This window comes from Balaenoptera musculus, chromosome 8 (assembly GCF_009873245.2).
Source record: "Balaenoptera musculus isolate JJ_BM4_2016_0621 chromosome 8, mBalMus1.pri.v3, whole genome shotgun sequence".
Classification (NCBI taxonomy): Eukaryota; Metazoa; Chordata; class Mammalia; order Artiodactyla; family Balaenopteridae; genus Balaenoptera; species Balaenoptera musculus.
Window position 1 is genome coordinate 101,561,547 of NC_045792.1, and position 15,653 is coordinate 101,577,199.

Genomic DNA, 15,653 nt, shown 5'->3' on the forward strand with positions numbered 1-15,653 from the left:
CCCTCTGTGATGAGCAAGACCACCTCTGTCACGTGTCAGGTTTTCATGGACAAGCAGAACGTTGCTGGCTGTATTCTACCCCACTGGCAAATGTGTCTGTCTTTGTGCTACTATCGTACAATCTTTATTACTAGACCTTTACGACAAATCTTAATATATGGATATCTTCAGATTCCCCCTCCTTATTCTTCCTCAGGAGTTTCTTGACTCTTCTTGAGCTTTTGCCCTTCCATAAATATTTCAGAATTAGCTTGTCAAGGTGCTCAAAATACTCTGTTGGCATCTTGATTGACATTACACTGAATCCAGAAATCAATTTGGCAATTTTGACATCTTTACAAAATTGAGTCTTCAATCTATTACATATTATGTCTCTCTATTTGTTAGGACTTCTTTAATGTATTTCAATGGAGTTTTGTAATATTCTTCATACAGATCTGATCTTAGGTGTGTATTACATTTTTCTCTCTATTCATTTGGAAGTTTACACTCTATTCTTTTATTTATTGCCCTTGAAATTTTAACATTCATGCTCAAAGTCTAAAAGTAATATCCTAAACACCTCTCTGAAACAATGTGAGGACCTTGGAATGCTTTCACTCCAATCTGCCCCTTCCATGCTATTTTAGTTCTGCCCTTTTTTAACCCCAAATTCACATTATTATTATTATTATTACCATTATTATATTATACAGATATTTGCTTAGATTTGCCCGGTGGGTCCCTCTGAGATCACCTTTCTTCTTCCTAAAACATAGCCCTTTGAAGTTCCTATAGTGAACGTCTGTGGGTGATTAACTCCTGGCTCTCATGAGGTTCCTGGCATCATGTGAAGGAGCTGAGGTGGAGGAACAAGAGCCACAGGGCTGTTCAGGCAGCCAGGCTGGGCAGGAGGGCTGGGGGAGGATGGGCTCCTACTTCTGGAAGGGCCCAGAGGGAGATCCAGGTACCTCTCTGAGGGGCTCCTCCATGGCAGAGAGTGCTGGAACACTTTCTACTACTTGGTAGAAATAGTGCACACTATTTCTACCAAGGCTCCCACCCCTAAGACTAGAACTGTCCAGAGCTAGAGCGAGTCCATGACAGCCCCCATAGCTTGCCTGGGATCTGTCAAACTTGTTCCTCGCCCCTGCCCCCAACTGCAGTAGCTCCCGCCACCCCTGCCATTCAGGGTACTGTAGTAGGACGGTGCCCACAGGAGCAGACTGTGCTCCCGCACTTCCAGGCCATGAAGCCGTACATCTCTCCCCAGGTGAATAGGATAGGAGATCAAAAGCTGTGCACTGATTGAGCTGTGGTTTTGGATTTGGGGTTTTTCGTTTGGTTAATGTTGGTTTTGGTCTGGTTTGGGTTTTTTCACTTTTTATTACAAAAATGTTCACACACAAATAAAAGTAGAGGAAACAGAATAATGGGTCCCCATTTACGTTTCACCCAGCTTCTCCAGTCATCAGGACATGGCCAGTCTTGGCTCATCTATATCCCCCACCCACTTCCTCTATACCCAGATTATTTTGGAGCACATGGCAGATGCCTTATTCTTTCATCTGTAAATATTTCACTACATATTTCTAAAGGATAAGAAATAAAGATGAACACAATATCACTAGCACATTTTAAAACATTTTAGCAGTTCCATGTCCTCAAATAGGCAATCAATGTTCACATCTCCCTGACTGTACGTTGTTTAACTCTTTGTTGTTTGAACCAAAATCCAAATAAAACCATAAGTTAGAACTGGTTGATGTGCCTCATACTTTCTTTTAACTAAAGCAGGAGTCAGCAAGCTACCCACGAACTACCACCCACTGCCCGTTTTCGTGTGGCCTAAGTGCTAAGATTAGTTTTATACAGTGTTAAATGGTTTCGAAAATAAAAGAATATTTGTGTCATGTGAAAATTATATGAAATTCAACTTTCAGCATCCATAAAGCTTTATTTGAACATAGGCATGCCCATCGTTTACATATTGTCTATGCAACTTTCCCACTACAAGGTCAGGGTCGCGTAGTTGCTGTGGCATCTGAGACTTCATGGCCTTCAAAGCCTAAAATATTTACTCTCTGGCCCTTTACAGAAAATGTTTGCCAAACTCTGATCTTATGGGTTTCTCCTCCACCTTTTTTTTCCCCTTTTAATTTTTTAATTGAAGAAACTGGGTCATTGGTCCTGTAAAGTCTCCCAGGGTCTGAATTTTGCTGCTATTGTTCAAGATGATCATTTGTGCCCTGTATTCCTGTAAGCTGGTGGTTAAGTCTAGAGGCTCAATCAAATTTAGATCAGATGGCTTTTTCTTCAAGAGGATTTCATTAGTGACGATATGTTCTACCATCAGGAAGTAAATATGTCTGCTTCTCTTTCTTTGTGTGATGTCAACAACCATTGACGATCAGTGCTAAACAGGGTTGAGTTTCAGTAACCAAAAGTGATTGGAAAGTGATAGGAACTGCCTGGGATATTATGGGGTCTTCAACCCATCAGGGAAGAGAGAGTCAACATATATGGTCAAAAGCAGTGGTTGGAAAAAAATCAAGCTACTTCAGGTTTCGAGTTGAGATTCCGTAATAAACATATGATCCGCGGGGGAGGGAAGAAGTTCAGTAGGATATACATCAAAGTAACAAGAAGCGACGTGCTAGCCTACTGAGGTTATCGGTGATGCTTGTTCTTTGTCCGATTTCATATTTCTATCCAAATGGTTCTATCTTTTTGGGGGGAAAAGATAAAAAAAAGAAGCTGGCTTTGTCCTATTGGTTCTCCCCTCCAAGTGTATGTCTTCTCTCTCCAATTAGACTGGAAGCTCCCTGAGAGCAAGATTGATTGTTGATCCCTTTAACGGCCACAGCACCCAGTTATGAAAAATTGTTGCAGCCACTAAAACTCACTTACAGGGCAGAATAGCACCGAAAGAAATTGGAACTGTTTTCTCAAGAGTATATGAACATGCTTTTAGGCAACAGAATCCATTCCTTCAAAAACACTGACTGGACATCCCTGGTGTCCGGGGTCCATCCAGACTGATTCCTGTACGCCCACCTCCTCCAAAATGGTCTTGGCTGAAATTAGCCAGCTTGCCACCCCCCCCCCAGATTATACCTAGATCTTCCCTGTTTTTCCAGAATCTTCCCAATCATTTGATTCAAGATGTTGGAGTCACTTTTTGGGGCCCTTTCTCCTTGTCTCCCTTATCCAGGCAGCTGTCGGGTTCTGTCAGTTCTTCTTGCCTAGTATTTCTCCTAATTATCCTACCCTCTGTTCCAGGATGATGCAAAACTGGTCCCAAGAGAAAGAGGATCCATGAGAGTTTCCAGATAGAAGGAATCAGATAGAAGAAAGGGGTGGAGATGTAGACCAAAGTAGGTTAATCTATGCATTAGTCCCTCCCTAGGCCCAGAGAGTTATACCAATTCAGGAGCAGGGATTGTGAAAGAGGCTGCTGGATCATAGAAAGGGGGAGAGTGGGGCACCTTGAGATCCCTGACCATGGATTATGTTTCCCAGGCTATTAACTGGTAATTGACAGATATCAATAAAATTGCCTCATTTACAATCTGTGGCCAGCTAGAAGAGTATATGGACAATTTTGTGCTTGGGCCACAATTCCACACCTGCTGGGGGAGAGACAGAGAAGGAGGCAGAGACAGGACAGGAGCCATAAACCATCACCTCTTACAGTCATTCAGTCTTTAAATAGATTTTGATCACTTCCTCTGTGTCAGGCATTTGCTTGGTACTGAGAGTGTAAGAATAAATCTGCCCTCGTGGAACTTATAGGTGGGGAGTAGGGGGAATGGGAGACAAACATTAAACAATTCTTTTTTTAAGTATTTATTTATTTATTTATCTATTAGGCTGCACCAGGTCTTCGTTGCAGCATGTGGGATCTTTTATTTTTTTAGTTGCGGTATGCGGGATCTAGTTCCCTGACCAGGGATCGAACCCGGGCCCCCTGCATTGGGAACACTGAGTCTTGACCACTGGACCACCAGGGAAGTTCCAAACAATTCTTCAATACATAATGACAAGTTATGTTAAGTGCTCTGAGGAAAAAGTACAGGGTGGAGGGAATTGGGAGGATGGGGTGGGAGGGTGCCAGTCCGGGGCAGGGGAAACCCACCTGCCAGTGTCAGGGTCACCATCAGCCCTTTCCTGGAGCTCTCCCACAAGTCCCCTCCACCTCACTCTGGTTCAGGAAGAGGAATTTACCCCCCCATGCCCACCCCAAGACAGACCAACAGACACTAAGACCCTCACTTATTCTGGAGCCTCTTAGATCAGATTCAACAAGTTCTGGAAATGTGCTTTAAGCCAACCAGGTCCCTCCCAGCTGTCAAAAGCTGGGGTCACCTGAAAAGAGAAATGAAATGCACCATCCGCCTTCCTTCTGCTGCCTTCCCAGTGCAGGCCCTCAGCATCCCCCTCTCCTGACTGCTGCAATACCTTGGAGCTTCAGAAAGAGAACAGTTATAACTACTCTTCTGTTATGGGCTGAGCTGAGTTCCCCACCCCCAAGTCATATGTTCAGTCCTAACCCCCAGTACATAGGCTGTGACTGTATTTGGAGATAAGGCCTTTAAAAAGATAATTAAGGTAAAATGAGGTCCAGTGGGTGGACCCTAACCCAGTATGACCAGTCTCCCTACAAGAAGAGATTAGGACACAAAATCAGCAAGCCAAAGAGAGAGGCCCCAGCAAAAAACAACCCTGCTGACATCCTGATCTGGGCTTCTAGCCTCCAGAACTGTGAGAAAATAAACTCCTGTTGTTTCAGCCACCCAGTTCATGGTATTTTGTTGTGGTGGCCCTGGCTCCTCAATTCACAGAAGAGGCACTGAGGCTGGGATGGGAGTGGGGGAGGGGCACCATTTGGGTGCTGCCAGGCTGGGAACAGGACCCAGATCTGACTCCCAGTGGCAAGGCCAACCTTGTCCCTGCCCAACTGGTTTCTCCACCTTTCATTTCTCCTCCTTCCTGAATGCACCCGCTGATCAAATCTCCCCACACGAAACACCTTCAGCGACGCAGCTGCACCTACCCAGCAGGATCTGAACAAACACCTTGGCTCTGTAGCCCAAGCCCTGCCGGTTAGGACCTAAGTCAGTGCTTCTCAAACATTAACATGCATCAGAATCACCGGGAGAGTACGTTAAAATGCTGATTCCTGGGCTCTGCCACCCCCCAGTAGTTCTGGGGTGGGGCCCAAAAGTTTGCATTTCTAACAAGCTTCCAGGCAGCCCTTCAGTAGCATGGCTAACACACGTCTTTCCCCAGGACTGCCCAAGTACTCGCTCCACCATCAGAGCAGCTGCTTACTTTTCCCTCACCACCCCGTGCCCTTGAGCCTTTGCCCAGCCTGGTCCTGCCAGCAATTCCCTGCTGCCACGTCTGACGCTGTGGTCAGATCCTGGGGCCTCCCAACTCAGGATAAAGTTGAGAGGTTGTGCTGCTTTTTAAAGGGAAAGGCTTATTGGAATTTGAACCAGAACCGGAATGATTCCAGTCCAGAGGATCATAGGGGAGCTTGAAAAAAAAAAAGACAGAAATCTAGACCCACTCCCAGATACAGACCGCCCTTCGAGACAGGAGACACGCTACTGTGATCACCCTTTCTATATACAGATAATCAAAGGGAGCCCCAGAGAGGGTAAGTGACTTGTTCCAGGGCACACAGCACAGTAGAGCAGAAGCTGAGCAAGAACCCAGGTCTCCTTCGGTGCAGCTGTGTGCACCCCACTGCCCACCACTGCCTTTTCTGAGCCTAAGAGGGTCTTCTCTCTCCCTGCCTTTTCTCACCTCTCCCCATCGCACTTTCTTGTGACCCCAGCTGGGCCCTGGCATTTCCACCCAGTGCTGAAATGGAGCCCCAAAGGACTGTAAAATTTGCCAAAGGGAGAAGAGTGGGGAAAGGGGCGGGGAAATGAGGGAGAGAGATGGAAACCTTTGTGGGGAGGGTAGGGGAAGCCACTCATTTGGTGTCCAGGAAGCTGGGGGCGGGGCTTCTCCTGGGACCTGCCCCCGTGTACCATCACCCCTGCCTCTGACCCCTGGAGGGCTCAGGCTGCAGCCCCGGAAACCACAAACCCCCGCTGGCCCCAAAGGAGCCAGCCTCTGGCTTCCCTCTGCAACGGGCTCTGTGCTTCAGACCCTGAGGGTTAGTTAGTACAAGCTTCGCGCCCTTCAACACGGATTTCTTCTGACACCCAGTCCAGCCGGTGGGGCTGGAGCTGGGGTGGGGCGCTGGACAGCTGCCCTCCCAGACCTGCTCCAAGCACCATTAGGAAGGACCCTGCCAGGTGCAGGTGAGACTGACAGCTGGGAGAGCTGCCCCAGGCATTTAGGATCTGTCTGGGAAAGGTGAGTCAGTCCACTGGGGGCAGGGCTCCTGGAATCAGGATCTGCAGCCCACGCTGGAGGCGCCCGCCCCCACCACCATCATGTCACCTGGAGAAAAACTGGACCCGCTTCCTGACACTTTCATCCTGCAGCCGCCAGTCTTCCACCCGGTGAGCAGCCGCTCGGGTCTGGAACCTCCTGGGTCTCAGGGCTCTCCCTTCCAGCTGGGCCCAGTCTCCCAGGTGGGGCCCTCAGTCATGGGTCCTGTTTCCCTGGCCCCTGCCCATGGGCTCTGGAAGGCCGTCCTGAGCTTAGCAAAGTGGCTGACAGCTCCTTCCCACTCGCGTGTCAATGACTGTTGTGTTCACAGGGTCCTTGCGTTTTAACAGTAGTAGGGCCTGGAGACAGAGTGGTGTCCCCTTCTGTACGATGGGTGGCTAGGAGGGTCTGGGGGAGTGCGGAGTATCACTGGGGGGACACTGACCACTAGGAAGGGCAGGCTCCTCTCCAGCCTGGGAGTCAGGTCGGAACCCCCAAGTGAGAGATGGTGTTGGGGTTTCCTCGATTCCTCCTTCAGCTCAGTGCCCTGCGGATTTCCTGAAGGCTGACAGTGCTTTACAGGAGGCTGAACTCCCAGCAGACTCCACCCTCCCACTAATGAGCACTAATTATCACTTTCTCTTTACTTGGTCCTCGCCTCCCAGGAGAACCGCTTTGGCTCAGTTAATTACAGGCCAGGCCCAGGGCCTGGGAAGCAGGAGGGACTGACATGCTGAGCCTGGGTAAGCTGTGAGTGCCCTGACAGCCCGGGGTCTCCCACACCTCCCCAGGTGCCTGAGTGATGGGATCAAGCAGCCGCCCTGGTTACAGTGGCTCCTTGCTTTGCAAGTTGCGAAATCCCACCTGGAGGGCAACACGGTTGGATCTCAGCTCTTTCTGGGCAGTTCAGGCTTCTGAAGGCTGCTAGGAGCTGGAGAACACCGCATGAGGCCCAGTCTTGTGATACTGCCCAATGTGTACCTGCTGCACGTTCACATTTATTCTGCACATACCTCCTCAGAGTCCGCTCTGTGGTACGCCAGGCACTGAGCCTGTAGAAGCGACAGACAGGGCTTCGGCTCTGAAGGGCTTGTGCCTTCCAGCATGAAGAGCCAGCCACTCTGCTCCCTCTAAGCCAGACGGCCAAGGGCCAAACTAGCCATGCCAGTGGAGAGCACGGTGAGGGAAGGAGTAATTCAGGCACCAAAATGGGTGATGCTTGGAGAAGGTGTCAGAGCCTGGAAAGTCAAGTCAGATTTCACAGGGTAGAAGGAGAGCAGAGGAAACAGCCCCAGAAAGGGTCAGGAGTGGTAAAAGTGTACGCTGTATTTTAGGACGGACAGGGGAAAGGTGAGCTCGGAAGGTAGGCTGGGTCATTATCAGGTATCTCTCCAGGCGTCCATATCAGGGTCTGCGCTCAGATCCCAATTTGTCTACCCTTCTGCCTCCCACTTCCCAGGCTTTGGCCAATAAACAGTCCCTGGGAAGCCTTGACACCAGGCTTCTAGAGGCCAGGGTGGCAGCCAGAGGACAGTAAGCCTCACTGGGGACACTACTGTGCCCTAGGAGCTGGGGTAAGGGGCTGGGCTGGTGCTCCAAGGGGGCAGTGGGGCTGAATCTGGTTTGCCCGTGCGGCATGGCTTTGATGTGTGATGGTCCAGGAAAGGGGAGTAGGTGCAAGAGAACACTTCAGAGAAAACTAATTTTTCCCCATTAGGACATTTTCTGTTTGGGGTGGGAGAGCTGAGTCTTCTTGTTCCTCTTCCCTCCCCACCCCACCCCCGACCCAGGGGTCCCTAGGCCCTTTCTTCAACCCTGTATGGATGGGTTTCTCCCCTTGTTCAGGTGGTTCCTTACGTCACGACAATTTTTGGTGGCCTGCGAGCAGGCAAGATGGTCATGCTCCAGGGAGCGGTCCCTGTAAATGCACGCAGGTAAGGGGAGTGCGCCACAGGGCTCCCTCCCTACCTTCAGGGTCTCCGGGAGTCTCTGACCGGAGGTGCCCTTTGAGGGCCTCATCTCCGCTAGGTTCCAGGTGGACTTCCAGTGTGGCTGCAGCCTGCACCCCCGGCCAGATATCGCCATCCACTTCAACCCTCGCTTCCACACCACCAAGCCGCACGTCATCTGCAACACCCTGCACGGTGGGCGCTGGCAAGCCGAGGCCCGGTGGCCCCATCTGGCCCTGCAGAGAGGAACGAGCTTCCTCATCCTCTTTCTCTTTGGAAATGAGGAGATGAAGGTGAACGGAAGGGGAAATCAGGGGGTCTAGAACTTGTGTCCTTCTGCTTCTCTTTCCTTCAGCCGAGTTCCCCATGTCACTGTGTTAAGGGGTATTTGGGGGGATGGGGCACAGAGTCCAGTACCCAGAGGACCAAGGAGCTGCCAAGCCCGGTTCCAAGCTGCCCTGGGCCCACTTGGCCCGATACACATGGCAGCATTCAGCAGGCCCTATGGTGCCGGCCCTGCAGAGGGCGCCACTGCCACCATCGCAGGAGCATCTAGAGAGTGCCTGCAGTATGCCGGGCGCTGATCTAATCCCTTAAATATCAGCTCACTGCATCCTCACAGCAATCCACGAGGAGGGCACTTTCATTCTCCCCATCTCACGGAAGAGGAGGAAGGGACAGAGAGGGTGAAGCCTCAAGGCTTTCACCGCTGATGTGAACTCCTGCCAGGAAGATCTTCAGACTTCTCCAGGGGAGAGGGAGCCGGTGGGAGCCAGCAGTGGAGGGAGGGACCTGTGGGACAGGGGTCACACAGCCTCCTGAGGGTCCTCACCTGTGGATGGTGGGGAGGGCTCGGGGGGCTGCTGCTCCAGCTGCTGGTGGGTCAGCTGAGAGGCGAAATGGGGCCAGCATGGGGTGTCAGGGGCCAGGAGGGGCACTGAAGTTGCCAGTTCCCCAACCTTGGGGAGGCTACTTAAGCTCCCCAAGCCTCGGGCACCTGGTCTGTAAAACATGCCTGCCTCGTAGAGTTGGTGTGAAGTTAAATGAGGAAAATTCCAGAAAGGATGCTCATGATGCCTGGCACGTTAGTGTGAACTCAGGAACATCAGCTGCTGCTGAGCCAGCCTAGTCTGTCTGTCTCTCTAGGTGAGTGTAAATGGGCAACACTTTCTCCATTACCGCTACCGACTCCCGCTGTCTCGTGTAGACACCTTGGGCATATATGGAGATATCTTGGTGACGGCCGTTGGATTCCTGAACATCAGCGTAAGTTCCCTTGGGGTCAAGTCCTGGGTGGCAGCAGCCTCTGACTTCCCCTGATGCCTGGACAGGCCCAGGACCCCCTCCCGCCCCAGACAAGCCCTGTCACACCAACTATAGCCAAGGTGGAGGGCATCCATCCAGGTGCTGGACATGAGGAGGGGTGAGGTGACCACAGAAGGTGGGTCCGAGAGCCTCGGGCAGAATCCTGTCCTGGGCATGGGGTCTGGTCAATGAGGAGCGGTGGCCAGAAGGCAAATGACTTGGAGTCTTGGACCGTGGGGTATCATTCCCAGCTGAGGAGCTGATTAAAAATGCAAATTTCTGACACCCGCCGCCGTCAGAGATTCTGATTCAGTAAGCCAGAGGTGGGGCCCAGGAATCAGCATGTTCAAAATGCCTGGTTTGAGAAGCCCTGACAAGGCCTCGGGGGAGAGGAGGAGGTATCAAGGCCAAAGCTGGCCTCTGCCCCCTCCCAGGCACAGGAGGGCAGGTGGGAGTCAAATCAATCAAGCTCTGGGGCTTGCAGTGCTCCCGAATCTGGCCTGTTGCTTTTTCTGTCTCCTAACAGCCATTTGTGGAGGGCGGTAGCGAGTATCCGGTTGGACACGTGAGTCTCCTGGGAGCAGGGTTGGCCCTCGCGGTCCCAGCCACACCAGCTGAGCCACTGGCTCTCCCTCCTCCCCCAGCAGGACCTGCCCCTCGCTGGGCTGCTGCTCATTTTGCACAAGGCCCAGCTGCCCCCTCCCTCACTGGGCGGTTGCCATGGAGACGGCTGGCCCCGCCTCAGCCCCTGGGAGCCTGGATTTGCCTCTCCCAGCGCCAGGGCCAGCTCGGGAGGATGGCTGGGGTGCGCTGGCTTCCCGGAATGGGCAGGGCCCCAGTCTTCCTATCAGAAGATCCGTCTCAATTGGAGCTTTCACTTCTTAGCCTCCCTGTGAGGTAGCGGGTTGGCCTGCAGGGCAGAAGGGGAGCTGAGGCCCAGGGACTTGCTCAGAGCCACAGAGTGAGTGAATAACAGGACCGCCCCCACCCCTCACTCCCCCACCCCCGTCCAGTTCTTCTGCATTATTCCAGAGCTGGTGTCCATCTCAATTCAAGAGGGCCCCACTGGGGTTCCAGTCATTTCCCCGTATTATCTCTGAGAGGGGCAAACCCCAAATATCCCCATTTTTTTAAGAATAATATCAAGAGGTTCCCTTTCAATGAGCAAACACCATGTGGCCTCCATGTCCCCTCTTTCTTTCCTTGACAGCCTTTCCTGCTGAAGAGCCGCAGCCTGGTGAGTGACCTCCTCCTCGGCCTGGCAGAGGGACAGTCCCTCACCTGCTCCATCAGGAGTGGGAGGGCACCCCCTCCCACTCATATCCCAGACGCTGGTGGCATATGGCCTCAGCATCAGGGTCTCCCCTTCTTTATAGGACACTGCAGGCTATGGGTGGGCCAGTCGACTTCAGGCTGAAGCTCCAGCTTCATTTTACCTTTTCTCCATTTATTCTGCACACAATTATCTGATACTATCCTGTGCTAGGCCCAGAGCCAGGCTCTAGGATGGAGGGACGAATCAGTCCCAGCCCCCCAGCTGCCCACAGGCTGGTAGGGGGGCAGACCAATGAATGAGCCATTACAGTTTGGAGCACAGCATTAGGGGCTCCCAGCACAGGGGCTGGGCGGGTTGGGGGGAGGCCAGAGAGAGCAGGGTACTGGAGACAGGCCGGCAGTAGGTGTTTAATAACTGAGCAGAGCTGTCTCCTCCTGGCTGCAGGCCTAGAGGCAGAGATTAACCTGCCCCGGGGCTCCCTGGCCCCTGAGGGCAGCCCATGAAGCAGCTCCTAGGGGCAGTATCCCTCCCCGAGCCCCTCTGTGAGACCCCCTCTCAGTCATCTCCCGTGTTCCTTCAGGAGGTGCCCTGCTCGCGTGCCCTTCCCCAGGGTCTCTGGCCCGGACAGGTCATCATAGTGAGGGGGCTGGCCTTGCCAGAGCCAAAGGAGTAAGTACACAGAAGGAGGGAAAGGAGGAGCACCTCTGTGCCAGGCACAAGCTTGATACACATCACCGCTTTAATCTCCAGCACCACTACTTAATCCCCATCTTCCAGATCAGGAAACAGAGGAGCAGAGAGCAGAAGTAAGTTGCCCAAGGCCGCAGAGCTTGTGAAAGTCTGATCTGGGATTGGGTCCAGGGCTCAGGTGCCTTCGTGGCACCAGCAACTCCCACTTCTGGGCGTATCTTCCCTGCCTGTGCATGTGGTCAGGCCAACCAGCCTCTCGCCGCAGGTCCCAGCTGGAGCCTCAGGAAAGGCCCTTTAAAGGCACAGGCTGAGACCCAGAGAGAGGATGTGACCTCCCACAGTGCCCTGGTTTAGGAAACACAGCCAGGCGACCTCAGAGAAGAGGCCCAGCGCTGGGACGTGGGGACTGGGAGGGACTCGGTAACCCAGTGGACGCTGCCTGACTTCTCCCATAGGGGGGGCTCCTGCCCCATTTCCCAAACCTGCGGACTCCAAGCCAGTTAGACAAGTGTCCTCCTCGTTCCCTTTCTTTGTTTCTTTCCTCTTCCTTCTTTCCTTTCCTTCTTCCCCTCCATCCTTCCTTCCCTCCTCCCTTCCTTCCTTCTGGAATTGCATGGGATTTCATGACTTTTCCGGGCCAGATTTCCTGGGTTTGACTTCTGCTGAGGACACTTAAAACCTGTGCAACTTCACAGCAGTTACTTTTCCTTTCTGTGCCTTAGTTGCCTTGTCTGTAAAAAGGGAGAAAAATAGTGCCAGCTTCAGGGATGGTGTAAATACGGAGAATTGTGCCAGGCACATAGCAAGTGGTCCACAAATGTGGTGGTATCAGAATTCTTTGGGTGGAGGGCCAGGGAAGTAAGGCTAGTGCCCTGTGTTCTCCCTGCCCTACCCCCTTCTGTTTTGCTTTTGCTTTTGAAGTCACTGACCTCACTGACCCTTGCCCTGCATGCTCTTGATCAGGCCTGTGAGTTATGGGCAGGCGTGCAGCACAGCCCTGGATCGCGTGAGCCGCCAAAGCCGGGCATGACAGGATTGGATTCCTGGTTTTGCCTCTTAAAAACTGTGGTCTTGGGCAAGTCACTACACCTCTCTTAGCCTGGAGTGCTGAGTTCCCCCATCAGAAAAAAAGGAGAAAGATAATCCCACTCTACAGGGAAAATGAAAAAGTTCCCAGTGAAGGAAAGAACCCCCACTCCTCCCCAAGCTTGGAGACAGGAGACCAGGTGCTTATCTTAGCTCAATTCACATGGTTATTATTAGTGACACAGCGAATGATTTTACTGCTTTCTCTCAAGGGCCACGAATTCATGTGTCCTCAGAGGCCAGGCAGGTCACATAAATAGTGAGGCACCAGGTTGGGAATGTGGTGAAGTGGAAAGAATATTTCCATAGATCTTCTGATGCCAGATCTTCTAATTATTTTAAAAGAGAAGCTGAAAGCTATCTCTTATATAAACTTCCTCAGTTTTTGAAAATGGTATTACTTTAAAGTTGAAGAATACCATGGACCAGCCAGAACATTTCTACAGGTTAAGTCAGCCCTGGGCCACCGACATCAAGGCTTAGCACCGCACCTGGCACTTAGCAAGCCTGCAAGCCCCTTCTCCGGCCCCTTTCCGCAGTTTCACGCTCAGTCTGCTGGACGAGGCCGCCCACGTTCCTGTGACGCTCAGGGCTTCCTTCGCCGACAGAACTCTGGCCTGGGTCTCCCGCTGGGGCCGGAAGAAACTGATCTTGGCCCCCTTCCTCTTCTACCCACAGCGATTCTTCGAGGTGGGTCGGAGCCAAGATGCCTGGTCCCTCTGGGGTGGAATGCAGAGCTGCATTCCCATCCGGGAGACTGGGGGTGCGTTGGGGAGGCAGGGAAGCCAGTGCCCGCTGGGGGAGAGGAGATCTGGGCTGGGGATCCCATGCCCAGAAACCCCTCTTTAATTAATCAGAGGGGGCCCTGGCCTCAGCATTATCAAAAAGCCCCCCTAATGACTCCATTGTGCTGCTGAGGTTGAGACCACTCATCCAGGGAGAGCAACGACCCCTTTTACAGATGGTGAAACTGAGGCCAAGGCCTGGGCAGATCCTTGTGGAAGGGCTGATAATGAGCTGGGCCCCTAGTCCTGGTCTTTTCCACCACTGGGTGCCCCAGGGGTCCAGTCTTTGTGTCCTTGCCAGGTGGGGCATCCGGCAGGCAAGGGAGGGTCTGGAAGCCTGCAGAGCCCCATGCCCTCCTTTCCCAGGTTCTGCTCCTATGCCAAGAGGGAGAGCTGAAGCTGGCGCTCAATGGGCAGGGCGTGGGGGCCACCAGCCTGGGCCAGCAGGCCCTGGAGCGGCTGCGGGAGCTGCGAATCAGTGGCAGCGTCCAGCTCTACTGCGTCCACTACTGAGGAGGGATCCAGAGGGCCCAGCCGGAGAAGAAGAGGGCCAGCCTGTGGCCGGGGCCCCACCAGATGCCCCCACTCTCCTACCCTCGTTAAAATCTCCACCTGTCACCACGGTGTCAGGCCTGGCTCACTTCTGGAACCAGGAGCCCGAGTCTGCAGGTGCTTTGGACCCCACAGCAGAAAGGGGGCACAAGAGTGTGAAGGCTCCAGAAACTCTGCAGTTCCCTCCACCAGGAGCCTGGGATTTGGCTCTGCCTTCCTTCAGGGCCTAGACAAGGAGGCAGGCTTTGTAGCCTAATGAAGATACTCCAAAATACAGCGGCTTTAAAAATTTAGATGTTTATTTCCTTCTAATCTAAACAGAAAAATCGTCCAGGTCAGTGGGGCAACTTTGCTCCTTATGGACCTTCTGGGTCATCCTAGTCATCACCCCACCACCCCCAGGGCACCAGCATCACCTGCGTGGCAGAAGCTCAGTAGCCACCATATCTAGGTTTCAACCACTGAGAAGGCAAATAGAGAATATGGACAAGGCCCATCTGGTGTCATAAGCCCAGACCTGGGATTAGCACACGCTATTTACACTCACATCTCATTGGCAAGTACTCAGTCACGCAGCCACATTATCTGCAAGGGAGGCTGGAGATGTCCTCCACGGGATGACCACGTGCCTGGCCATAGCTCTACTCCTGTGATTCCTGGAATATTTGGTTTTATTTATATTATACCATCTTATTTTGTGTTCTCTATTTACCATTGCTATTTTCCCTTATATTTTCAGCTTTCGTACTTGCTATTGGATTGATAAAGTCTTCTTTATCACCCTCTCCCTTTTTTTTCTTATGCTGATTTGGAAGTTGTAGATTCCATTTTATACTTCTAGTGGTTATCCTTACTTTTTATTTTATTTTTAGTTAACACAATAAAATTGACTTTTGGGGGTGGGTAAAATTCTGAGTTTTAACATATATGTAGGTCTGTGTGGCCACTACCACAATCAAGATATATAACAACTCCATCATTCCAAAAAATTCCCTGGTGTTACTTCTGTGTAATTGCACCTCCTCCACCCCCTCCCTTAACCCCCAGCAACTCCCTGATCTGCTCTCCACTACTATATTTTGTGTTTTTGAGAATGTCATATAAATGGAATCAGGTAGGATGTGACCTTTTGAAACTGATTTCTTTCAATCAGCATTACCCTTTGGAGATTCATCTAAGTTGCTGTATGTATCAGTGACTCATTCCTGTTTATTACTCAGTAGTATTCCATTGTACCACAATTGACCCACTGAAGAACATTTGGGTGGTTTTCAGTTTTTGACAATTAATGAATAGAGCAGCTAAAGTCATTTGTATACAAGTCTTTGTATGAATGTAACTTTTCATTTCTCTTGGGTTAATACCTACTAGTGAGACTGATGGATCATATGCTAAATGCATGTTTAACTTTATAAGAAACTGTCACAATTTTCCAGAGTTGTTTCAGAATAGTTTTGGGAATTTTGCTTTCCCACCAGCAGTCTAGGAGATTTCCAGTTGTTCTGCATGCTCATCAATACTCATAATTGGGGCTTCCCTGGTGGCGCAGTGGTTGAGAGTCTGCCTGCCAATGCAGGGGACACGGGTTCGAGCCCTGGTCTGGGAAGATCGCACATGCCGCGGAGCAACTGGGCCCGT

General features: G+C 51.7%; 1 protein-coding gene across 4 annotated transcripts; it reads left to right on the top strand.

Annotated features, from left to right (window-relative positions):
• Positions 1–6,082: 6,082 nt before the first annotated feature.
• Positions 6,083–15,613, top strand: LGALS12 (galectin 12). 4 transcript variants are annotated; one of them, XM_036859164.1, is made up of 9 exons: positions 6,083–6,503; positions 8,218–8,306; positions 8,401–8,614; positions 9,468–9,587; positions 10,153–10,191; positions 10,837–10,863; positions 11,483–11,571; positions 13,218–13,368; positions 13,830–14,080. In XM_036859164.1, the coding sequence occupies exons 1-9, from the start codon at positions 6,435–6,437 to the stop codon at positions 13,974–13,976; spliced, it is 945 nt and encodes a 314-aa protein (XP_036715059.1). In that variant the 5' UTR covers positions 6,083–6,434; the 3' UTR covers positions 13,977–14,080. The 4 variants fall into 4 exon arrangements, with proteins under 4 accessions (XP_036715059.1, XP_036715057.1, XP_036715058.1 ...); XM_036859162.1 differs by lacking the exon at positions 11,483–11,571 and having other exon boundaries at positions 13,830–15,613; XM_036859163.1 differs by having other exon boundaries at positions 13,218–13,923.
• Positions 15,614–15,653: the final 40 nt, after the last annotated feature.